The sequence below is a fragment of the Sus scrofa genome, chromosome 15 (assembly GCF_054392235.1).
Source record: "Sus scrofa isolate SSC_HxYL_T2T_F1_AM1 chromosome 15, Sscrofa_HxYL_maternal_Yorkshire_Landrace_v2.0, whole genome shotgun sequence".
In the NCBI taxonomy this organism is placed as follows: domain Eukaryota; kingdom Metazoa; phylum Chordata; class Mammalia; order Artiodactyla; family Suidae; genus Sus; species Sus scrofa.
The window spans coordinates 114,226,911-114,254,422 of NC_139397.1; the positions used below are offsets into that span (position 1 = coordinate 114,226,911).

Here is a 27,512-nt window from a genome sequence, read left to right on the forward strand (position 1 = left end):
ACATCTGTGCTTCTGGAAATTCACAATGCAGACGCCTCTCCCTTCCACGTTTCCCCCTACCCCACCTCCAAGATGTACTGAAAGAAAGGAAAATGGGTTTGTTTACCTTAGGACCACTTTCAGTTCTCCAACCAGGGACTAACTTTCCTGTGTGAATCAGTTTCATTAGCTAGCCACCGTAATCCCTAAATAAATAGATGCACTGATGCTAAATATCATGGATTCCTCAGTAAGGTCTAAACAGCAGTAATACGTTCTTTTCTATATGAGTCACTATCCAGTTCTTCAGATATCACGAATAAGATTACTTTTAAATTTGTTCTTTTTTCTAATTATTAAATAATATATATTTATCCTAAAACCTTTAGAAAATATAGAAAAAAATTTTTTAATTAAAAAAATTTTTAAACTGTTAAAAAAACAAAACAAAACAGTAGTCCCTCAGAAATGACAGAGAACATTTTAGGATATTTTCACCCAGATGTGATTAGGTGAGACTTTGAGACTTTGATTGTTTGCTTTTTTTGTTTGTTTTAAAGAGAAAAGATTCACACCAATCCATTTTCTCAAAGCAATTTTAAAACTATTAAAAAAAAAGTAGTCCTTCAGAAATGAGAAAGAACATTTTAGGATATTTTCACCCAGATGAGATTAGGCGGGACGTTGAGACTTTGATTCTCTGCTTCTTTTTTTTTAAGAGAAAAGATTCATACCCATTCCTTTTCTCAAACCATAAGATGCTTTATTTAAAATATTTTGGGGTGAATAATTATATTAAAATATTTTAAATATTTACAAAAAAAGTTTTTAGTCAAACCAGTTAGGAAACTATTTTAATGTCTGGTAGTTGATAATAAAAACAGACATTTTAAAATACATATATAGATAGATAGATAGATAGATAATTTGGATTTGCCTTTTTTTCTTTTTTTCTTTTTAGGGCTGCTCCCATGGCATATGGAAGTTCCTAGGCAGGGGCTGAATCAGAGCTGCAGCTGGAGCCTATGTCACAGCCACACCAACACTGGATCCAAGCCACATCTATGACCTTTGCCACAGCTTGAGGCATTGCCAGGTCCTTAACCCACTGAAGCCAGGGATTGTACCCACATCCTCACAGACACTATGCTGGGTTCTTAACCTGCTAAGTCACAATGGGAACTTCAAATTTTCATCCATCTTACCTTTGTATGCTTTCTAATAAATTCAACAGAAACAGGGACCATCCTGTCAAATAAGCCTATTATAAATTCCTTCTGAATAACACTGATCGAGGCAGGTAAGAGATTAATCCAGGACAACATCAGTGGTCTCCAGCCCAGTATGTGAGGCTCCATGTAAATCATACCACATCTGGAAACCTGGAAAAACAATCATTGTTTACCACCAAGGTAATGCTTGTAAAAGAAATATGGCTTGGTACATCTATTTCTTATAACCTTCAGAAAACTGTTGAGGGAAAAGCATATATTTATATAATTTCCTGATCTAGATTTTTGTGTATGACTTCACCAAATGGTGGTCTGACACAAAGAGGGAACAATCCCTGACTCCTTTTTTTTTTTTTTTTTTGCTTTTTAGAGCCACACCCGAGGCATATGGAGGTTCCCAGGCTAGGGTCGAATTGGAGCAGTAGCCACCGGCCTACACCACAGCCACAGCCACACCAGATCAGAGCCTCGAGTGCAATCTACATAGCAGCTCTTGGCAATGCCGGATCCTTAAGCCACTGAACGAGGCCAGGGTTAGAACCTGCATCCTCATGGATAATAGTCAGATTTGCTTCTGCTGAGCCATGACAGGAACTCCCAATCCCTGACTCTTAAATTATTCCAGTATATCAACAGATATGTCTGTTCTTGGAGAATTGCAGACAACTGTTAAAATGAGTCCTTTAAATAACTTTTCATCCAAAGTCAAAATTATGAAGCAATAAACACCTTTATAGCATTTCAAATTTATAAGCAGATGTGAAAACTGAGAACTTACAGTGGCAGGAGAAGCAACTTCTAAATCCATTGGTTCAAAAATAAGATTCATTTGTGGTGACATTTGGATAATCTCCCCACTCATCAGACACAGCTTTTTGTTGTCATCCAGCACGGTATTCATATTCTCAATCCATACGGCATCTACTGGTCCATCAAAAACTAACCATTTCCTATCTGGTGTCTGGTTGATGCATACGGTCAATAAAGGGCAGAAATAGTCATGGAAGGAAACAGCTCAAAAATATTATTCTACAGTTTTAAAACAGAACTCCTAAAATTAATTTCACCATCAAAATGTTAAAGGCATCTTTTGAATAAAATGCGTATATGCGTGTGAATATATATATTCACTAAATAAGCGTGTCTATGCCATGGATGAGGCAAATATACGTAACATCTTTTCTGAGGTTCTATTTTTCCCAATGTTTCCAAACTCATATATAACATATTTTAGGAAGTATTATAATACTTTTACTTATAGTTATAAAATGTAATTGCTAGGGAAAACAATTTTTATTTGGATTGTCTGACTCTATAGAGATTCTATATCATGTTTATACAGATTAGTTATTCTCCTATGTTAAGTAAAGCTTTTTGTTCCCTCCACTGAATGAATCGACCCACATATGCATTCTTCTTGGCTGAACTGTCTCGTGGTGGTACAGGGCAGTGTAGCAATAAAACCTTCATAGTCCTACAATGATAAACACAAAAATCTTTACATATTGTCCAGAATATAGCAAATGTTCAACGAATATTATAGAGTGGCCAAGTATTAGCCAGAGGGAACAAAAACTGATTCTCCTTTCCAGATCCTTAAGAAGCAGCCCTTCTGTGGACACAGCGGCTGCCTTTGTTCACCTTCAGCACCTGAGAATTTGAGTTTAGCAGTGAAGGATTTGAATCTACCTTAACACATTCTCAGTCTCTGTGGTCAAATGCATTAATCCAGTGGGCCTGTCTGGGTCCAGGATCCCCGCACCTTCTAGAAAATATAATGTATGCTGCATAGATGAATGTAAAATGGGAGGTTATCTCACAATTATTTCTTTATAGATAATGTAATAGCATACATTATCTGGAGACTTCTCATGTTAATCTGGACCAGAGTGCATCCACAATAACAAGAAAGGACCTGAGAGAAGTTACATCAATGATCCCAGACCTCTGCCTGCCCCACCTGTGCCTCCCAGTTACTTTTATCCAGTAAAGCCTAACATTGGGCAAGATCTCTGCCCCACAATATCCAATCTGTATGTTACCTATCGCTCAAGGCCAATAAGAGCAGAGCTGAGATTTCATGTTTTCCTGTTATTACACTCCTCTTATGATTGGCTGGTCCTTCAGCGAATAAAGAGCACCCAAATTTATGATGTACGATAGTCAGAATAAAGGAAATATTTATATTTAAAAAAAGATTCAATAAAACAAATGTCTCTAGCCTGGGCCTCTTCTCCTGTAAGACCAGCCTTAGGAAACCATCTCCCACTTGATGGTACCCCCCCGGAGAGCCTGTTAACATACAACAGCCAAGTGGACATTGATTGTAAGAGTGGGCAGCCTCCACTCAGCAGGACAAGCCAGGAGCAGGTAAGCTCCCGCTCCTTCCCAGCAGTCAGCAGCTGGCACATCCCTTAGGGTTCCACAGACAGCCCATTCTCTTTCTCACAACAGCAGAGGGAAGTGCTGCAATTGATAAGACTTCATTTGTAATCTTCTAAGCACAGGAGGCTATCTAACAATTGGTGGGTGTGACAGTGACAGTCAGCCAAGCAGCAGGCAAAGGAAGAATGTTATTGAAGGATCAATAGGATCATTTTGTTCAGACACTGTGTTCCTGGGTCACTTGGCCTCTCTCCAGACCTTTTTTCTCTTGCCCTCCTGCTGTGCACACCGTGGGAAAGGTGCCCGCCTCCGTGGGCTCTGGCATCTTTGTAGGCACTAACACTGCTCTTCACAGAAACACTGCCAGGCTCTCCACTCGTGTTTTAAATAAGTACCTTGAGCTATACATATGAATGTTTATTTGAAACAACTGAAAATATCCAAGCTATCACAGACTCTCTAAATACGCATGCGCAAAGTGTGACCACTTACCGATGAAGCAGCAAACACCCTGAAGCTGACAGCGAGGATCCCGTCAGACCATTCATGGGACACTAAATCAAACTGTCCATACAGCTGACCCATGGTGACAGACTTGGGATTTAAAACGGTAATTTGAACCTTGTTTTCTTCCATTAAGCCCTTAACAGAAAAAAAAAAAAAATCGATAACTTACTTATTTAAAAGAATACTGTCTTTCTTCAAGGAAAAGATGGTTGAGTGTGTAGAAAATTCCTAAGAGTCCACAAAAAAACTACCAGAAGTAAGGAGTTCATTTAATAAGAATCTACCGTACAAGGTCATTATATAAAAATCAATTGTCGGAGTTCCCTGTTGGGGTGCAGCAGAAATGAATCCGAGTAATATCTGTGAGGATGCAGGTTCGATCCCTGGCCTAGCTCAGTGGGTTAAAGGTCTGGTATTGCCATGAGCTGGTGTAGCTTGCATGGCTGTGCCTCAGATCCAACATTGCTGTGGCTGTGGCATAGGCCGGCAGTTGTAGCTCCAATTCAACCCCTAATCTGGAAACTTCCATATGCCGCAAGTATGGCCCTAAAAAGCAAACAAACAAACAAAAACAAAAAACCGAAAAAAACCCAACAACTGTATTTTCTATGTAATGTCAAGGGACAGCTGAAAAATAAAATAGCAAGCCCCTATGGCAAGGCTCAGCTATTCTCCCTTCTTGGGCTTGCTATTTACCTATCGTGATGCAGCAGAAACGAATCCGACTAGGAACCATGACGTTGCAAGTTCAATCCCTGGCCTTGCACAGTGGGTTAAGGATCCAGTGTTGCTGTGAGCTGTGGTGTAGGTTGCAGATGTGGCTCAGATCCTGTGTTGATGTGGCTGTGGTGTAGACTGGCAGCTGAAGCTCTGATTTGGCCCCTAGCCAGGGAACCTCCATATGAGGCGAGCGTGGCCCTAAAAAGAAAAAGAGCAATTTAAAGATACTATTTACAATATGATTCTAAAACTCATAAAATAGGAATAAATTAGCAATTGTTGTTCAAGATCTATATATCCAAAACTAGAAATGGGAGTTCGTAAGTTTGTTTGTTTTTTTTTTTTTTTTTTTGGCAAAGGGGCAGATAGTAAATATTACATGCTTTACAAGTTACATCTTCATCTCTGATTTTATTTTTCTTTACGAACCCTAAAAATGTTAACACTATTCTAAGCTCAAGGCATTACAAAAACAGGCTTTGGGCTGCATATGTCCCATGGGCTGTAACTGGCTGACTCTACTACAAAGCCATCTCCTAGAGAAAATTAAATGATTTAAATATAGGGAAATAGGTATCATTCTCATGGTATGGAAAAGTTAATACTCTTCAGTTGATAATTTCCACCAGAACCTTGAAAGCTTACCCTCGGGATATAGGCTTTTTTATATTTTTAATTCATAGACAACTTCGAGTAGCTTCAGTTTTATGAAAATTGAACAAGAAAGTACAGAGATTCACATATATTCTTTCCACCCCCCAATCCCACACATAGGTTCCCCTATTACTAAAGCCTTGCCTTGGTGTGGTACATTGTTATGATTGATTCACTGATAAATGGATACATTATTATTAACTAAAGCCTGAGGTTTACATAAATTTACTCTTTGTATTGGACAGTTCTGTGGATTTTGCCAAATACATAACGTCATGTAACCACCATAACAATATATACAGAATAGTTTTAATTGCCCTAAAAATCCCCTGTGCCCTACTTATTCACAATCATTTCTTTTTTTGTATAATAACATAACTTCAACTCTTGCCCATACTGCTTTCTGCCCACCACCACCAGAGTTTGGGAAAAGAAGTTCCACACTGAAAAAAAGATGTGGGAATAATAATAATATTAGACAGTGAAACAAGTTCAGGTCTTTGCCTTCTCTGTACCCAGGAATAACAATGTGTCATCCTTAATTCAGAAGTACTGGAAAACTCTATCATCTTAGCCAGGATCAAGGTGCTGCCATCAAAGTAGGGTTTTTGTCCCAAAAGAAGTGAGGCTAGTGTGAAGCTATAGCTTGGAGGCAGTGGCTATGGAGCCCTTCCTCTTTTATGTCACTACAGAGTTACTCTTAGAATTTCCTGGTAATAAATCATTTGGGGGCTTTCATATGGGACCATAATATGTACTTGTACCTTCACCTTCTTTAATCTTTGAGTGGCACCATGTTTGGCTCTTTCAGAGACTTGTTTATTTTTCATAGCAAAAAAATTAGTGTTCACAGAACAATAAAACAACAAAACAGGAAAAATGCAAACAAAAACTGAGAAAGGGAAGGCAGGATGGCAGAAAGGTAGGAAGGATGAAGGGAAGGGAGGTGAAGAAAGGAAATAGCCTGGAAGGATAAAGACATAAAGGAACAGATGACAGAAATAAGTAGCATATCAGTTTGTATGATAATAAATACAAACAAAGTTAAATTCCCCTTTGAGAAGATAAAGACCATCAAACTGGAGAAAATAAAAGTCAAACTATTTACTCTCCATAAAAAAAGTAAATCACAGTGACAGCCAGAGCCACAATTAAAGACATGAGCAAATATATATGCAAGGAGAAAGGAAGGGCAGTGATACTGCAATCAGACACAGGGGATCCAAGGAAAATAACAAAGCAAGTACATAATTTTATATTGGCTGAAGAGGAGACTCCACAATGAAAGCCTAATGACCACATATCCCACCTGGCTACAGATAGTGAAATAAATGAAGCAAAAACTATTTGAAATACAAGGGGAAGTAGAGAAATGCAGTATTGGTTGAATTTAAATCAGGACTTTGAAACTGCCTCACTCCTTTAGCATATCAAAGTAGACCAGAGATGTATGGGGCAGGGATTTTTAATAATATAATCACCATCACTATATTTACATACATATGCAATATAAAGGATGCGTGAGCATGCACACGTGTGCACACACACCACTTCAATTCAATACCACTAGGAGTCAGTAACAGAAATTGGCATTATAAATCTGACCACTCAGAAAAGTAAAAAATTCTCTCCTGAAAGCACAAAACAGAAAACTGTTTTTTTTTTTTTTCAGGTTTTCAGACTTTTTTCTACAATGAACATGTTACCTTTATAATTAAATTTTTTAAAAAAGAAACAAAAGGTTGTGAGGCAAATCTGTCGTACTCTTTATAAATTGAACCTCCTACTTGCTTCGTATTACTTTTCTAGTTTTATTTTCTCTGTACTTTCATAATTTCAAGTTGCAGCATTAAAGTAAATTTTTAAATGTCCATATATTCTATCTTGCACAAAGTTGATTATGAAGAAATGAATGCATTGATAATATACTCACCTTTTCACACAGATCATTTAGTGCTCCAGCTAAGACACGATATGCACTGGTTTTTCCTCCAAATGGTTCTCCAACAATCATAAAACCGTGACGCACAATCATCATTTCATATATCTGGAGAATCTTCTCAGAAAAGAATTTGGTCATTTGCAAATTCATGGAATCACAGTTGTCTTTGATAGCTACCAGCAAATCATTGTAATCTGGTTTTGGTAATTTCACCCCAGGAAACAAATCTGAAGTAATTCCCTGAAGACAGATGATTTGGGGAGTTACATTATCTATCTATACATTCTCATTCATATTCTCTCTCTTTATCTATATATATAGTAATTACATCATATAGAGTATATGCATATATATACACATATACATACACACAGAGATACAAAAACATGATACAGTTTTCTTTCCCTCATATTTAATCACTGATGGAAATAGAACCATTAAATAATAGTTCAGTATCTTTAATAGCTTTATAGAGATATGACTGTCATACAATGAACTGTTTATATTTAAAGGTACAATTTGATAAGTGAAACCACCAACTCAAGCAAGATAAACATATCCATCACCGCCCCCCAAAATTTACCTGTGACCTTTTGTAATCCGCCTTCTCTCCTCCCCTTGCCATCTCCTACCTCCATCCCCAGATGACCAACAAACAACGATCTGCTTCCTATTACTATTTTTATTTGCATTGTCTAGAATTTAACATGGATAAATTTACACATTATGTGTATGTACTACTTTTTTTTGGTCTGGCTTCTTTCATTCAGCATAAAGATTTGGACATTCACACACGTCAAAGAATATATCAACAGTTCACAGTACTGAAGTAGCCCATTGTGTTGAGGTGCCAGTTTATAAATCCATTTTCCTGTTGATGGACATTTTCATTGTTTCCAGTTTTTGGCAACTACAAATAAAGCTGCTATAAACATTTGTATACCAGTCTTTGTATGGACAAAGGCTTTCATTTCTCTTGGGTGAATGCTGAGGAGTGGAATACCTGGATAATATGGTGAGTGTGTATAACATTTAAAAAAAAACTGCTTTCCAAAGTGGTTGTATTATTCTACATTCCCCCCCAGAAGTGTATGAGAGTTCCAATATTTGGTATGGTCAATCTTTTTAATTTTAGCAAACTTGTAATTGTGGAACAGTATCTTATTGTGGCTCCAATTTGCATTTCCCAAAGATTCAAATTCTTGCATGTACTTATGTGCCATATGTACATATTCTTTAGTGAAATGCCTGTTCAAATCTTTTGCCTATTTTTAATTGATTTATTCTCTTAATGGTAAGTTTTGACCATTCTTTAAATATTCTGCACACAAGTCCTTCATCATACATCTAATTTGCAAATTTTTTTTCTAGTATCTAACTTGTCTTTCATTCTCTTACCAGTGTCTTCAGAGAGCAAACTTTTAAAATTTGATGAGCTTATTTTATCAATTCATTGTTTCATGCATTGTGGTTTTGGTGTTATATTTAAGAAACTTTTGCCTAACAAACTCACAAGGCATTTTTCCTCTTTTCACCTAGAAATGTTGTAATTCTACAATATCTTTAATTTAAAAAATTAGAGAATGAACAGTATTTAATTTCAAGGCTTATTATAAAGACAGTGTCATATTAGTATAAAATAGACAAATATATCAATGGAACAGAATAGGGAGACCAGAAATAGATCCACACACATGTGAACAACTCATTCTTAACAAAAACACAAAAGCACTCCAGTAGAGAAAAGATAGTCTTGAAGTAATTATGCTAGAATATCTGGATTTGCCAAAATAAGGAACTTCAATCCACGTATCATTCTATTTACAAAAATTTGTTCAATGGTATTTTAATCAATCATGTCTAGTAGCCAGTGGTTCTCAACCAAGACCAGTTCCTCTCACTCTCCTGCCAAGTAGAGTGTTGGAAATATGTGGAATTGTCCTTCTGATTGTCATACTGGAAGAGTCTAGGGACACTGGGGGAACGAAGATGCCTAATGTTCTGTAGCATATGGGACAGTCTTGCACGACAGGAATTGTCCTATTTGAAAATGCCAATTATGCTCCATTTGTGAAAATATTGCTCAATAAATGTTCCCTGAGTGAGTACACAATCATGTGACAATACATCCAAGTGAGGTATACTTCCGCTTTATAAGAATAAATATAGCTTTTCTCCTGGAAAATCTGTATGGTGTAACTAGTACCAAAGAAACTGAGGGAAATTTTTAAGAAAGTTTAAACCTATTCCTTGCAGATTTGATTTATAAAGTACTTTCACAGTCAACTCTAAATACTAGGGAAGAGCTCCTTTCAGAATAATGAAACATGGTTGCTGTGGATAGCTAATGGCACTGGACCACACTCCAGTGTCAGTGTCACTCCTTCCCCCCATGACAGCCTTAGGACTTCAGTCTTTACACCTTGGAAGCTAACTGCCCAGACCTCAAGGCAGCACAAGATAGAGCAACATCTAGCATTTGTCAGGAGCCTACTCTCCATCCCCCCAATTTTTTCTACCTACTAATGAGGAAAAGGAAAAGGAAGCCATCACATGACAACATAGAAACTTTAATCAGCATTTGAAAAATTCTCTACTACCCACCATTTAATCTTAAATTATAATGAGATTATTAAGCCTAGTTCTTAAATTATCCTGCAGAAACAGTTTCATCAAAGCCATTGTACTCTTTTAAAGAAATTTAACTTACTTACTTTTTAATTTCTTCAATCATTAATTTGACAAACACTTACTAAGTACCCCTTCTGTGCAAGTGACTCAGTGGTGTGTTATACCAATTACTTTTCTTCAAGAAGCCTACATTCTAGTGAAATTTGTAAGCAAACATATTTTGTAACTTTTGTGTGCTTATTATATTATTCAGTAAAAAAAGAGTACTACTTAAAAATCCCAAGTTGTTAAAAGTTATCTGAAACAACAAAGCTATAAACATACTTCAAATAAAACAAGGAATGTTCTGTGGTTCTCTGTGCCATATCATTGTTTTCTACAGTGGAAGTTTCTCATAGGGAGTTCTGCAAATTCAGACATTTGATAAATACATTATTGTAAGAGTTTGGATACACGGAAATAACAAATGCTCTTACCTCAAAGAGTGGTAAATCATGGGATAAAAATTTGGGCTGATTTACATCAATAATAGATCGAAGTAGCAGAATTTCTTCATTTTCATTTGGATATTTCAGCTGAAAGAAAATATAGTCACAGTGATATCTGTATCTGCTAAGTACAACCCCTGAATATTCTCACACACACACACACACACACAAGTACCCAGGCCCAAGAGGCAATTTAAGTCCCTGCAAAAGTATTGTTCTTATTTATTTTCATTTAATTGGACTGTTATTCATTTTAGAAACTAATTATTATACTTGTTGACTTTTCTACTAGTTTGTAATGAAAACCTAAGTTGAACTAACTGCCTTTCCACAGATGTTCTGGGTAAAAAGCTATTGCCTATGCATTTGGTATAGTTTGAGAGCTACCATTGCCTCTATATTGGGTAAAAGTGTGCTTGCCCTTTGCATTCAAGAGCAGCAGTGGGTTGGTAACATGAAAATAATCATTAAAAATGGGCAATCATTTTGAAAAGATGCACTTAAATTTAAAACATTGATTCATTTGCACATATTTTGGTGCCAATGCCATTTCTCTGAGGGTAGAGTTCTGGACTATTTTTCTTACAAAAACACACATCAGTAATGAATCATCTGCTGGGTCCAATTTTGTTATGTTTTGTTTTAGTTTTGTTTTTTGAAGATGATCTTGCTCTTCAATAACACTTGTGAGACAATCTAGCATCCTTGTAGCACCCTTATGAATTTTTCAGGTCGTTTTTTAGTCTTACTCACTTTTCTTTTCTTTTTTTTTGTCTTTTCTAGGGCTGCACCCATGGCATATGGAGGCTCCAAGGCTAGGGGGTCTAATCAGAGCTGTAGCTGCCTACCTACACCAGAGCCACAACAACCCCAGATCCGAGCCGCGTCTGCAACCTACACAACAGCTCATGGCAATGTCAGATCCTTAACTTACTGAGCAAGGCCAGGGATAGAACCTGCAACCTTATGGTTCCTACTCAGATTCGTTACCCACTGCCACGACGGCAACTCCTCACTTACTTTTCTTATCCACACCTAATTCAAAGTCAATTTTTCTAGCCCTTCATCTTTATTGATTCTTTGTTAAACAATGAACTTAGTTTTCATAAAAACAAAACTCTTTTTTTTCACATTTATATACCATCAGTTTCACTGACAGTTAATTAAATGATCTAACAACAGTAACCCGTCTGACTGGCTTCAGAAAGTTTGGGGAAGCTGCCACCTGACTCTGGGTAGGAATGAAACTCCTCTGCTAGGAAGGGGGAGGACCCAGCAGCTCAGTAACAGCCTGCATGAGTGCATATCCCAGGCAGAGTACAAGGGGCTAGTTAACATGCCAAGTCACTTCAGTAGGTATTTCAGAAAACTTACAATAAATTACAGAACACCAGTATTAAACCCAAAGTTTACTAAAAATCTGGTTGTACTCTGAACTCGTTGCTCATGCCCATGAGATGAGTATCACATAATACACAAAAAATTCTGAACTCAGAAATATTTCTCCCAACTTGCATCCTCTACACAACATCTCACTCCAAAGTTTCTACTACCATCATGCCTTTAATTTTCCAGAACCGTCTTCTTTTTCTAATAAATTCCATGCCCCTACTTAACTGGCTTTAACCTTACAAAGTCAGTCATGCCTGGCAGTCAAGTTCAGCTATCTCTGAATTTCCAGAGCTCCCAAAGCCAAAACTAGTCCTGCTCATATGGACTTTATCTTTGGATCAACCTAACCACACATAAGTGTCAGAAGTCTATTTTGTTATTTCAAGAGGCTATTTATCTTAAAGAAAATGTTTAAATTGTTTCTTGATATAATAAAAACAAACTTCAAAATATTCAAGCCAACACATTCAACAATTCTAAATTATCTTTTTGACAAAGAAGGATAGGATTCATTTGCAGAATTCATTTGCTATATAACTTTAATAGCTCAATTCCATAGTCAGGATGTCAACGATGACATACACTATGACAAAGCATCATCTTTCCCATTATCTGACCACAATGTAATCACGACATGCCAACAATAATACAAATTGTTGCTCCTAGATGCCTTTGTTTATTACAAAAACAATGACTTGAAGTCATGTTAGGCTAATGTGAAATAGAATATCACCATTATATATCAGAATTCTTGGTAACATTATTACAGAAGATAAAAATGCATGCCATTGTTCTTAATCACATAGGAGATATTTTAAAATCTTTATCTTCTATAGTCATGGATATGAAAATTTTATAAGCTCCAAGGTCACATTTTGCATCGTGCTGTTAATTATAGCCTATCTTGCTAACTTTCATAAAGAACAAATGTACAGTTATATTTCATGCTTCCACAAAATATTTTCAGTGAAAAGTTAACTAAGTCTTAAAATATCTGGATTTTTTTACTGATATAGTTATGATTTATACCATCTTAAAATGCAAACATTATATTGCAAATTTACTGCTGCTAATCTACAGTTGGCTGCAATTGTATAATGATATTAGGTAACGATATCTAGGGACATTTGTATGTATTGATTACACAATTATTTCCTTTAAAGCTATATATGGTCATATAGATTAAGAGTTTTCAAAGTATTTCTCAGCAGCAAGGACTTTTACTCCTTGGGAGTACCTAGTTTCATATAGTTAAAACTGTGGAATGGAACTCAAATTACTAATCGCATGGCCAAGGTTTTACCAATCTTAAAATGATTTTTTTCACATGTGCAAATAATCAATTATTTTTGTACAATAATTGAACTTTTATTCAGCTGATAAATGCAACCAGTTACTGGAACTCTGTGAAGACATATGGTCCTGAGATTTACAAATAGGAAATGAATAAGAAGCCACTTGAGTTTTCTACCTTTAGATTCCCAGCAGCGGTAAGCACTGACTTCACGGCCCTCATCCCATAGTCATAGTGATGTTGCGATGATAACTGCTCTGAGCACAGGCGGTATGTAGCCACAATCTTGACAGACAGGGGCCGAGCTGTGACAAAGCCACAGGAGTACAGGACTATTTCGGCAATCATGGCATAGTCAGGCACCATCATTGCTACTGTCCGAAAGAGTGCCTGTTGGAGTGGAGAAAAGGTGCATTAAACAATCAAACAAACAAACAAAAAACCATCACGAAGATAACCCTACTCTTTTATTTCATAACATGCTATGGTGTTATAGCTTTTCCACAATGATATTAAATTGTAGTGTCCAGATCATATAGATGAAAACACTTTAAAGGCATTTCCTGTTGGGTAATAAACATACATTATTTTCCATATAAATATTTTTCCTTAAATTATGTTTCAAGAACACGCTCAACTTTCTATCTGGATCTTTGGTGAATTACTAACATAAGTGTTAAGCACACATTACATTCTGTTTTTTTGTGGGAAGCAACAAATTATAGGGAAAAAGCATTAAACTCTGCTGGGATGTCTAAGAGCTGGGTTTCTCATCTCGGCTGGTGAGAAAGTACCTGGTGTTGGAAGACTGAGCTTCAAATGAAGCACTCTAGGCATCTGATTAATTAAATGATTTGGGGCTCATCAGGTGACTCCTAATAAAAAGGCCATGTTAGATAAATGATATAATTTGACCTATTTTTAACCTTTTTGAGTTTGTAGTCATCATATCAGTCTTTTACCAAACAAAATAAAGGGAAAATAACTGGAAATAAGTCATGGATAATTATTATTACAAATACATCAATTTTCCAAATTATGGATATTTTTTCCTCATGGTATTTTAAATATTGTGGGACCAATATATGTTGCATGATAGTAAGAAAATAAGAAACTGAATAGATTTTAAAGGAATTAATAAGATAATTTAACTATAAAATGTTGGTATGTGTCAGGACTTATTTCAATAGCTCATGGAAGCATGAAAATGTAGCTTTCTTGTACTAAAGAAAGTAAACAACATATTCCAGAAAAATGACAATTGTATTCATATAGTGAATAACAATTGCAGTGAATGACAGTTATATTCAGACAGTTAATAAATACCTTCTGGGAATTAGCTGAGTTACCAAAAACACAGGGGCAAATAGAAAACGAGAACATTTTGCATAAGTGATCTCTTATGACTCTTAGTTGAGGATAAAACATTTGCATCAAACAAGATGCTTACAACATGTTATGTTAATTACTAGCTAGAGGCCTTAGTACTGTTACTTTATAAATAAGGTCACCATTCAAGGAAGGAAAGAATAGAATGTTAAATGTATATAGCAGGAGCAAATAACAGAGAAGCTTAAGCAAGTGCTATAAACCACTACATACCTGAGGAAAAAAGAATGTAAGAGAATTACCATACAGACAGCACCTCTTTTATAGGGTACGTTCTCACCAACTTTTTAAAAATGAATCAAATAGAGAATGAATGAATTAAATGAGTTAGATGGTCAATGGCCAGGTTAAGGTGATACAGTCTTTCTACAACAGTACAAATTCCTACTGGCTTGGGATCCACATCAAGTCTCTATGTTGCAGGTCTCCCTCTGACACTCCAGGTATTTTGAAAACTCCTATTCACATTCTCTCAGCACTGTTAGCAAAATGATTGTGGAAGACCCTAAAACAGACAAATCAGTGGCCAAGAGAACAAAAAATAGAGTGTGGTACAGAGGCTTCAAGGGGTCACTGCAGATTATTCTCACAGAGAAAAGCGGCCTGGTCAAAATATTATTTAGGCCTAAGCTGCTATGGTGGTAGATGTTCTCATTCAATGGTTCTCAAATGCAGTGAATGAAATACTGACATGATATGGTTTGGGATGTGTCAAATAATTTTTTAGTCATAGCAGTAAGTCTAAAGGCAATTTAAGTGCTTTAAAAAATTAATTTGTATTCTGGCTTAACCAATGGCATACTTTTTGAGTATAAAAAAGAAAACAGGAGGATATAGATCCAGGTAACCTGCCAGGGCTTGAATAAACTCCAGTTCATGTAATAAAAATGAGCTTTACCCTCCATATTTACCTCAGCAGAAATAAATGACTGAGAACAGTTATACTTTTTTTTTTTTTATCTTTTGTCCTTTTAGGGCCACACTGCAGTATATAGAGGTTCTCAGGCTAGAGGTCTAATCGGAGCTGTAGCTGCTTGCCTACACCATAGCTGCAGCAATGCGGGATCCGAGCTGCATCTGCGACCTACACCAGAGCTCAGGGCAATGCCAGATCCTTAAACCACTAAGCAAGGCCATGGGTTGAACCTGCAACCTCATGGTTCCCAGTCGGATTTGTTTCCCCTGCACCACGATGGGCACTCCGAGAATAGTTATACTATTGCTCCACCCTATAGGGTGGACGACATCAGGTGGTACCTAAGGAATGATAGACACTTCCAGGATTATGCTTCCAAAAGACTGCATTTTAGAACAACAATAACAAAACCTCAAACAATAACTTCTTAACATTTTTTTCTTTAGAGATTAGAAATAGATTTTATGTGTTATGAGCTGTCTATAAATGTTCTAGGTTTAGCTGAGTGAAATGGAAGGCTCAGGATCTACTTCACATATTTCATGTTATATACTCTCCGGATAGCTATGTTATCCTGTTATTGACTTTGTGAATCAGAAGATCTAGAAAATGCCCATTTTACCATGACTTCTAGCATTTAATTATTCTGAAACGATTATTGAATACTGATTCCTTAGAATAGTTTCAATATTAAATATAGCTTCTCTAAGGTGGAGACGTGTTTAAGAACGTGCCCCCACCATGCAGGTTTTATCTAGGTGTACGGGATGTCAAAATAGGATTCTTTCTGCATGACATGATACACATCAGTTACCAGAGTATGCACGAACTGTCCAATACTGTACAAAGGGTATATGCGCCATTCTTGAACCTTCCCATTTACTTGAAGACCACAACTTATTTGGGAGAAGAAGGAAGGAGGGAGGATCTGTGAAAAGACTTCCATTGATGGGAGTTTGTCTTATGCTGTGTCTCCACAAGCCCCTCTCCTCACTCCCACATTCAGTGAGAGCTTGATGGGTGTCTTCCCTATGGTGGGGGGTGGGGGGAATAGATTGGTGCCTGACTCAGGTGTGAGAAAGCAAAAGTGGCCTGTGGCAGCAGGATCACTTCATTCCTACAGTTTGTTGGGACAAAATGTGCATGAGATGTACATGATAAGGGAAAGAGGGAGTCAAGTTGCAGCCATTTTAAGTCTTGCCCAAAGTGACCTGTGGCAAAGTGAGAGCTCTCCAATAGCAAATCCATGTGGAATCACCCACTGCAGATCCACGTAGAGTGCAGAGAATGACAACTGGAGAAGCAGAATCCATTACTCAAGTCTCAGGCGCTGCAAGTGGGGAGACCTAACAGCAGTCCCTGAAGAACGCATGATGTGTGCAGGATAGAAAGACTCATCTGTAAACCTCTGCCAGCTCCACAGACTGCACAGAAGGTCTTGTCTGAACTGTATGTAAGTTCAGTGGCTCACTGTTGACTTAATGCATCAGTATGAAATTGTCAAGCAGGAAAAGTGGTTTAGCAGAACACTCAAGAGAGGGTAAACAGCATGTGCAAAGGTATGGGACCTTCAGAGGCTAGTGAGGCTATACAAGGGGATGGTGGTATAGATGCAATTAGGTTTAATGCCAAGGCTCTTGCAGATCAGGCCAAGAAATATGAACTTTCTTCTGTAGGCAAAAGGAACCTGATAGCTTTTTAAGTCTGGAAATTATATGATTAGCTTTCTTTTGATGACACTGGTAGCATCACAAGGGGGAATTCATTACAAGGAATTTCAGATTCTTGGTGACAAGTGAGCTTTTGCAATAAGACACACAAGAGAAGACTGAAGAGGGGTGGGGGAAAGATGTGGCCATGAGACTGGACAGGAGCAGCAGGAATTATAAGATTTTTGTGAAATAGGATCATTGGTTTTGGTAACTGGCTCAATCACTGGGTGACGAAGAGGGAAGCTTTAAGGATGACTCTGACGACTGATGACTCTCTTGGCCTCAGCAGGCTTTAAAAAAACATTTGGGGAACAGTATGGAGGGTCCTCAAAAAACTACAAACACATCTACCATAGGATCCAGCAGTCCTACTCCTGGGCATATATCCAGAGAAGACCATAAATCTAAAAGATACATGCACCCCAATGTTCACTGCAGCACTACTCACAATAGCCAAGACATGGAAGCCACCTAAATGTCCACTGACAGATGAATGGATAAAGAAGATGTGGTACATATATACTCAGCCATAAAATAGAATGAAGTAATGCCATGTGAAGCAACGTGGATGGACTTAGAAATTATCATACTAAGTGAAGTAAGCCAGTCAGAGAGCAACAAATATCATATGATATTGCTTAAATGTGGAATCTAAAAAAAATTCAAATGAACTTATACACAAAACAGAAATAGACCCAGAGACATAGGAAAAAATTTATGGTTACCAAAGGTAAAAGGTGAAGAGGGATAAATTAGGAGTTCGGGATTAACATATAAACACTACTATATATGACATAGATAACCAACAACAACATACCATGTAGCACATGGAACTATACACAATATTTTGAAATTACCTATAAGGGGAAAGAATCTGAAAAAAGACATGTGTATGTATAATGGAATAATTTTGCTGTATACTTGAAACTAACACAACTTTGTAAATCAGCTACACTTCAATTATATATATATATACATATATATATATATATATATCTATCTTTCTTTTCAGACTAAGACATTTTTTCAGAATTATTAGGTATTTCCATACATACTTAAAAACAGCTCTAACCAAGAAGGTTGCATAACAGAAACAACAAAAAGCTGTGAGAATTTGAGAGCAGCTTTTTGGCCTAAGATAGAACGAAAATATTCCAAGGACCACAAGGTGAATATTTTGACACTGTTTCAACATGCACAATAAAACAAAACAAAACAAAAACCAGAAGAGTCCTCAAGGGCATTAACAGACTCAACCAATAACGGTCTCAGCTTTTTGTGATTAGCTACCCACAGAATTTTCCTTTACAAATATTTATGTATTCAGATCCTACTGAATAAAAGGAAAACATGAGTGAACAAAAGAACTGCTCTAAAAAGAGCCTTCCAAATGTAAACTGCAATAAAAGGTTGCAAAATGTTTCTTAGATGAAGGAGGATTTACCAGCTTCTGTTTTTACATCACACCTTCCTTCATTAAGGCAAGGTACTAAAACATCACATCTAACATATAAAAGTGCATGGACTGGAGAAAACTCAAAAATACTTGGCAGCAGTCACTCCAATCAAAAGTATTTTCTTGGAAAAGAAAAGTTCCTCAACTAGTCTGAGAAGCAAGAACAAGTGAATTGTAAACAAGTGAATAGTGGAAGGAATGTAGGACTTAGAGTCAGGAGACTTGGTTTTGGATCTGCAATTACCACTGCATTATTCTTCAACCTTGTTCTCCATGTGCTAGCCATAAACATCCAATTCACCAGATAAAGGACGAAAAATGTCTAACCAAAAGATATGGGGAAAATGTCATACTTCACTAATAATCAAAGAAGTTTTTTTTAATGAAGATTTTTTAAAAAATTTTTAATTTTATTGGAGTATAGGTGACTTACAATGTTGTATTAGTTTCAGTTGCACAAAGTGAGTAATTCTCCCATAAAGGTTATTACAAACTATTGAGTAAATTTCCCTGTGCTATACAGTAGGTTCTCGTTAATCATCTATAAAATAAAGATTATAGTCTATTCAATTAGCAAACTCTATTGTTCTTCTTGCAAAAAGAAAAAAATAGTGCTGGGTATTAAGGAGAATTGAGAATTGATAGGGGCTGTAAATTATTTTAATCTCTGTTAGAAGGCAATTTAGGAACATAGCTCTTGGTCTTCTGACTGTACCTAGGGTAATGTCTAAAAATAGAGAAGGGCCTTAAGTAAAAACTGTCCATTGCAATATTATTTATAATGAAGGAAATCTAAATGCAACCTAAATGTCAAATAAGTAAGCACAGTTCAGTAAACTTATTTACAGTATGAATTATATTTATAAAAATAGGAAAATGCTCATATCATAGTATTAACTTGGAAAAAAATACCCAGTATTTACAATCGGCTGATTTCAGCCTTTTAAAATTGGGGGGATACAATATAATAAGCCATAGAATAGGTGCTTTTTCCAGTATTTCCTGTGTTTTCTAATTTTTTATAATTACCACTAGGTTAAAAATATTTTAGATTGCATATTTATTTTCTAAAGGTACTCAAAGCTTTAGAAATTATTTTCTAAAACAGTTTTCTAAAATACAACATCTAAATGCAAATATTTTACATAAAGTTCAAGAACAGCATGTTCTTTCTTTTTACGTATTAATTTTTTTAATTATAGAAAGGAAATAGAGGATATAACTGGCTTTTCTGTACCTTCAGATTATCTGGCAGTTCTGATCGCCCTGCATATCCAGGGTTCATTGTTATAAAGACAGCACATGTGGGGTCAAGTTTTAGTTCAGTTCCTTCAAACATCAGTATATCAGCACCTGCATTAATACCTGTGGGTAATCAAGAATGAAATGACTTAGCAATTCCACATATAAATGTGACTAGTGCCATTCATTACCTCCTGTATTTCTACTGTTTTCACACAATGCAAAGACAAATTCATCTATTACCTCTTTGGATAGTAAGAATTTGTTGAGCAACCACAGACAGTACTTCCAAATCAATTCTGTTAAATTCATCAAAGCAAGCCCAGGCTCCACAAGATAACAGTCCCTGGAAGAAAAGAGTAATGAAATTTTTCAATTTTATCTGATTGAATATTGCTTTGAAATGTTGCATTTTCACCTGATCTTTTCAAGGATTTAATAATATCCTATCAAAGAAATTGCTTATTCACCTTTATCTTTAAAGATGGCTTATTCTTTTATTACCAAGCCATTATTCTACATGAACAAAGAGTTTGATCAATTGGAAATTTTTCCAATTGACTTTTTTTTTTACTTTCTGTTTATCTGTTGGCATTTAGATGCATATCTATAATTTCCAAGCCTTTCTTACTTTTTATTTAAGTGCTTTATTTATATGCTTTTTCCATATGAACTTCATAAAATGGATTGTAACAATCCTTTAAATAAGATGACTTCTGTTGCTTGAACACGTTAATGACCCACTGACACAGTCTGAGGCTCAAACTCACAGATACCTAATAAATATGTGCCATTTGGTCATAAGGAAAAACCGCAAAATCAAGTTGAAATTTGGCCTTATTGAATGTACATTCTATAGACTGTATACGTATGTGTGTTTCACTGAATACCTAGTATATGTCAGGCTTGTTGCATGGCACTTTGTATATGTTTTTTATGCAAGGAAACTAAGGCTATATCACATAAAATGTTAAGTAATTAGTACATCTAATAGTGGCTGACCTGGGATTTGTGTACAGTTCAATCTATTGAAACACAATGGATCAAACATGAACTTCATGCACATCAAAGAATAGTATATTTTCATTGTTTAGAGAAATAGTATGTATTTCATTATTTAGAGAATAGTATATTTCATTATTTAGAGTATATTTTCATTATGAGTTAGAACTCTAAAACATGACATAAAAGGATTAGAAATCACAGAGAACAGAAGGATTTCAAGTTCATCATCAAGATTAACTAGAGTGTGGCTATAAGAGTAAATTATTGAACTACAACTTGTTAATAAGATCTACAGGTTAAAGAAGGCTTGAGATACCACAATCTTTACATGATGCAGAGGTTCCCAAACTTTTAGCAGTATTAAAGGGAAACCACACATTCATTTCCATCTGTGAAACTGACCCGGTATAGCAAGAACTGGAGAGGGAGGTAGAGCTGCTTCTCGAATAAGCTTTTGATATCACCCTACTTCTCTTGGGCATTATTGAGGTAATAAAATTTAATTTTAAAACAATAATTTTTTTACTTGCATCAAATTATGTTTATCATAAAGGACCTCTCTCTCAGAGAAGTTATCATATTGGAATTCCCCTCATGGTGCAGCAGAAACAAATCTGACTAGGAACCCTGAGGTTGCGGGTTCGATCCCTGGCCTCACTCAGTGGGTTAAGGATCTGGCATTGCCATGACCTGTGGTGTAGGTCACAGATGTGGCCTGGATCTGGCATTGCTATGGCCCTGCCGTAGGCTGGCAGCTGTAGCTCTGATTAGACCCCTAGCCTGGGAACCTCCATATGCTGTGGGTGAGCCCTAAAAGGACAAAGACAAAAAATAAATAAATAAATAAAAAGTTATCATACTGTAAATGAGAAGCCAATTCAAACCTTAAAGAATTTTCCTAAAGCCAGATAATCCAACCCATCAGAGCAGTTGAAAACAACACATTGTTTGGCTACAGCTTTGGCTAAATCTTTGGTAGTTTCAGTCTTTCCAGTGCCAGCTGGCCCCTCAGGTGCTCCTCCAAGGTGCAGATGAAGGGCTCCAAATAAGGTTCTGAAATAAACAATCTTTGTTGAATAATGTGAGTTTTATATACATTCTGAAAAGAGGAAAAAATTAAACGTTAGCTAAATTTTTCCACTTCCTCTTCAATAATTCCTTCCTTCCTACTAACCTCTGAAATTCTTTGTGCATTACTTTGTCATTATATTTTCCTTCTGGATATCTGTATATATGACAAAATTAGAACAAATTCACTTTTCAGTGCTGAATTCTGGTCAATATGTAGAATTCAGCCAATCCTGAACCACCCAATCCCCCTACTGCAAGCATATGGAAATGCTACATAAAAGGAAAATAATGTTTTGAAATATGTAGCCATTTTTGAAAGAATGAAAAGGAAATCATCAATGAAGAAGGGTTGCACAGGTGGAAAAGTAATTCAGTGCTAAAGTAGTAGAGGTTCACACTGCTTTGAAATCTGCATATAAACACATGTATTTACACCCACATAGAAATGAAAAATAAATGTTCAGAACTGAGCAAGGTGAGGAGCTGGGATAGATTCACTATTTAAACCTAGAAGTCTTCAAAGGCTGCCTCGTCTGTAAATGGAAACTAAAATTACCCCCACCAACCTATTCAAGAGACACAGTCCGTTATGGAAGAAACAGGAAGCTTACCCTTCATGGGTGTCCAAAGGGAAGCCTACATCATTCATGGAGGGTGGGATCAAATTTTCATTGCCAATGGGCACATGAACACAAACTGAGAAACTGACATTAAAATTTTGTTCTGGGCCAGAGAAAATCCTAGAGCCTTTCACAGAGGTGAATGTTAAACTGCTTCATGTTTACACCTCCACAGCCAAGAAAATGAAAGACTACATGGGGAAACAATCCCTCCTAAAATGAGCTCTCAGCTAAAACTGGACAGATTAAAGCTAAGAGTTAGACTTGCAGTGACAAAGGCAGTTGGACAATGTCTGGGAGGGTTATTGCATACAGGGCACTTTGCCTTTCTTTGGTATCCTCATGGTTGTTTAATAATATTTTAAATAAAAAGCAACAGACATCAGAAAATTGTGGGAAAAGAAGCCAGTTTCATAAAAGAGACAACCTGAAATCTAGCAATGAAAATCATTAAACTTTTGAAAATTCAGTGAATGGAATAAAAATCAGAGTAAACATAAAAATATAGAAATATGCACTAGAAGATAAATATGAGGAAATCACACAGGGAAAAAAATCAATAATAAGAGAAGTTAAGAGACATAGAAGAAAGAAGGAAGAGAATGGAGAAAAGCCAAAATTTTAAAAAACAATGGCTACAGATGGCCTATAGGTACATGAAAAAATGCTCAACATCACTGACTAGAGAAATGGAAATTAAAACTACTACGAAGTACCATCTCACATCAGTCAGAATGGCCCCCATTAATAGGTCCACATATAACAAATTCTGCAGAGGGTGTGGAGAAAAGGGAACTCTCCTACACTGTTGGTGGGACTGTAAATTGGTACAACCACCGTGGAAAACAGTATGGAGGTTCCTCAGAAAACTAAATATAGAACTAACATATGACCCAGCAACCCCACTCTTGGGCATATGTCCAAAAAAAAACTTGCCTTGAAAAGACATGCACCCTTCATGTTCACTGCAGCACTATTCACAATAGCCAAGACATGGAAACAACCCAAATGTCCATTGACAGATGAATGGATTGAGAAGATGTGGTATATATATCCACAATGGAATACTACTCAGCCATAAAACAGAACAAAATAATGCCATTTGCAGGAACCTGATGGAACTAGAGACTCTCATACTGAGTGAAGAAAGAAAGAGGAAAAACAAATGCCATATGATATCACTTATATCTGGAATCTAATATATGGCACAAATGAACTTTTCCACAGAAAAGAAACTCATGAATTTGGACAACAGACTTGTGCTTGCCAAGGGGGAGGGGGAAGGGAAGGGAGTGGGATAGACGGCAAATCTGGGGTCAAGAGAAGCAAACTATTATATCTGGAATGCATAAGCAATGAGATCCTGCTATATTTCACAGGGAACTATATCCAGTCACTTGTGATGGAGCATGATGGAGGATAATGTGATAAATACATTCCTGTGGTGGGTGGTGTGTGTGTGTGTGTGTGTGTGTGTGAGAGAGAGAGAGACTGGGTCACTTTGCTGTTCCATAGAAAATTGAGAGATTGCTGTAAACCAACTATAATGGGAAAAATAAAAATTATTTAAAAAATGGCTGAGAATTTGCTAAAACTGAAGATATTAGTTGAAAAAGTTTCAGGATAAACAAAAACTCATCCACTTCTAATAATATCCAGTGAACATCGACAATAAAAAGAAAGTCTTAAAAAATATAATCGAGAAAATTACTTATAAAGGAATAAAAATTAGAAAAATAGACAACACAGCAGAAGCAATGAATGCCAGGAGATAATATATTTGGTGAGCTAAGGGAAAATTACAGTTCATCTAGTTTTATACCTATGTTAACCTATCATTTAATAATCAAGTAAATATCAAAAAGAAAGGAAGAAAAGAAAAAAGGGCATTTTTAGACAAATACTGATAGAGCTCACTACTTGCAGGGCTTCACCTGAACAATCACTAAAGGCTACTGCCTAGTAAAGAGGAAAATTAATCCAGTAATAAGACAAAGGAAGAAGCAATGCTGAGTAAAGACAATGATAAAATTTTTGGTAAACCTTCAAAAATATTGGTTGTAAACAATATGTAACAGTATATAAATAAGGAGCATTCTGTGTTAGAATTTTGACTAAGATCCCAAGCTGAGTGCAATGTATGCCAGATCATCTTTTAGAAAATGAAACTGGTCACTTAGAGTCAGGGCATAGAGAAATCAGCTAGGAAGACTGTAAATGAGAGGCCAGGGAGGAGGATTTCTTTGGGAAGAGCTGCTGTCGGTGGGTGGTATATTTCTTCTCCCCAGTGGAGGAAGAGAGAGCAGCAGTTGTCCCTCTGCCAAGCTAACTGAGGGGCTTTAGAAAATGTCTCAGAAAACTTGGCACACTGGTCTCTGGAGTTTGTGGAATACAGGAACTGGTAGCTGATTTACAACTTAAAATATTTAAAGTCAAGAGAATGCCTGCAGCTTCTCCTGGTGGCAGAGTAGGAAAAAACAGGCACAATAAGAGAGACATACTCTTACTGAAGGTAAAACAAATGTGTGTGTATCATCTGGCCTGACCTAGATCCCACTGAAAGGGAGCTGGAGTTGAGTCATGCTGAATGGGACCCTGTGCAAAAGGCTGGTCTAGAATCAGAGAAGACGCCAGGAAGAGGATCTGTGTGTGGTGGACCTCAGACAGAAGCTGAAGCAAAAGTCACTAGCAGCCGGCCAGAGGAGGCATTTTCCGCAGGTGGGAGGATCCAGTGATAAGAAGCTTCCAAAGAAGCACATAAACATTCCCTGGGAGATCTGGGGCATCCAGACTTGTGGGATCACTGGGGGCAGTGAACAGCCAAGATGCTTGTCACCCACAAACCTACCTCTCCTACGATAATAGGACTACCTATTGTCACTTTAATTATTATGTTCCCTAGTTTACTATTTCCAACATTCAAAGGACTAATTAATAACCGTATAATCTCCATTCAACAATGACTAATCCAACTAACATCTAAACAAATAATAGCCATTCACAATCGAAAAGGTCAGACCTGAGCCCTCCTCCTCCATCAACACCCAACATTGGAGGAGACAAAAGATAAGCTATTGAGGAAGGGATTTAAAGGACAGAGATAACAATGGCAAAAGATTGACCACATTTACTTTCCCAAATACAGACCACAAGTTTAAGTTAGGTTAAAGCTGGAGGGTGGTGAAAGAGGGCTATTTTAAATTGGATGAAAGATACCAACTTTGATTTTAGATCTAAGTGGACTTTAAATATCTGGTAAGAATAATGATATCCATTTATACCTTAAAGTAACCAGGAATCTACCCTAGATTTCACCCAGAAATAGGGAAAAATATTTGATAGAGCAAGTTTAAAAGAATGATGAGAGTTCCCGTCATGGCTCAGTGGTTAACGAATCTGACTAGGAACCATGAGGTTGTGGGTTCGATCCATAGCCTTGCTCAGTGAGTTGGGGTTCCGGTGTTGCCGTGAGCTGTGGTGTAGGTTGCAGATGCAGCTCAGATCCTGTGTTGCTGTGGCTCTGGCGTAGGCCAGTGGCTGCAGCTCTGATTCAACCCCTGGCCTGGGAATCTCCATATGCCGCGGGAGCGGCCCAAGAAATGGCAAAAAGACCAAAAAAAAAAAAAAAAAAAAAAAAAAAAGAATGAAAAAAAGAATGATGATAAGAAAGACTAAAATTGCTTTCTGCTTGCATCCTAAGACTGGTTTAGTTAATAAACTAGTTACAATGGGAAGAAAATGAAAAAAAGTTTAATTTAGTATTTGACAATAATTTGGAATATAGGAGATGGAAAATTAAGTTTGAAATAATTAAAGCCCTTTTATTATTCCAAAAAATAACCAAACCCAATGTACATGAGATATCTAATGGAGATATCCAGCAGGCATGTGTGTGGTGAAATCTTATGGGAGAGACTTCGGCTGGAGGTATAGGTTTGGGGATCTTTGGGATGTAGGCTGTTAAAGCCTGAGAGAGGATAAGAATATTCAGGAAACCATGAAGCATGAGACAAAACACTACATGAAAAAAAAAAAATCCTAGAAAATCCATGTTTTAGGGGAAGAAACAGGATGTCTCAAATGATCCAACAGGAAGAGTCAGAAAGTTTCAAAGAGGACAGAGAAATGAACAATGTAAAACAAACAAACAAACAAACAAAACCCCCCAAATCAGCAATGCCTAATAATACTTAAGCTATAGAGCTGAGAGGAAGAAGCCAGTAGACAAAAAGGAATTGAAGATCAAGTTGAGAAAAGAATTAAGGGTCTAGGAAAAGATAACAGAAGATCCATTTACCAGATGGAAGATAATTGGGTACTTTAAAAAAAATAGCAATCTAGGAGTGAGTGAAAGTTATTTCCAATAGATCCTTAAGTTATTGAGTTTACCTGTAACATCTGTCAGTAAGTGGTGTAATAACCAGCCTAGGGGAATTACCCAAATATTCATATCCATATCGTAAACCAGCATTGATCATCTTTGTTTCCAAATGATTTTCCTAGTATAAATCAGATAAAACGGAGTTAGCTTAAATAATAAAAATGCAAATTATACAAAATCTCAATCTCCTTAATAACTATAAGCCATGTTCTAAACAACATCTTTAAAATTCACTTCTCAGAAATCATTTAATTTGATAGAAGAATTCAATATCTACTTTCTTTTGATAATAACTAAAGTCTCTGGCTTCAATTTTTCCCAGAAAAATCTTTGGAAAATGTATTTGTCCTTTATCTCTCTCATATTTTGTTTTTTTAACTCGCTAACATTATTTTTTTAATGTGTAATTGACATACAACATTATGTTAGTTTCAGGGATATAACATAATGATCCCACATTTGTATTTATTGCAAAATGATCACAATAGGTCAACAT

General features: G+C 36.5%; 1 protein-coding gene across 12 annotated transcripts in view; it reads right to left on the reverse strand.

The window, feature by feature from the left end:
* DNAH7 (dynein axonemal heavy chain 7) overlaps positions 1–27,512 on the reverse strand; it is a 262,758-nt gene that overhangs the window by 126,586 nt on the left and 108,660 nt on the right. For all 12 annotated transcript variants that reach the window (XR_014830006.1, XM_085000229.1, XM_085000233.1 and 9 more), the window contains 10 exons: positions 27,025–27,134; positions 21,829–21,997; positions 20,183–20,285; positions 19,935–20,062; positions 13,402–13,614; positions 10,527–10,625; positions 7,411–7,659; positions 4,089–4,238; positions 1,990–2,172; positions 1,185–1,361 (listed from right to left, as the gene is read on the reverse strand). Coding sequence is in view for 11 of the 12 variants with exons in the window: in XM_085000229.1 (XP_084856355.1) it covers positions 1,185–1,361; positions 1,990–2,172; positions 4,089–4,238; positions 7,411–7,659; positions 10,527–10,625; positions 13,402–13,614; positions 19,935–20,062; positions 20,183–20,285; positions 21,829–21,997; positions 27,025–27,134 (1,581 nt within the window). In the remaining variant the exon portion in view is untranslated. The remainder of the gene's footprint in view (positions 1–1,184; positions 1,362–1,989; positions 2,173–4,088; positions 4,239–7,410; positions 7,660–10,526; positions 10,626–13,401; positions 13,615–19,934; positions 20,063–20,182; positions 20,286–21,828; positions 21,998–27,024; positions 27,135–27,512) is intronic.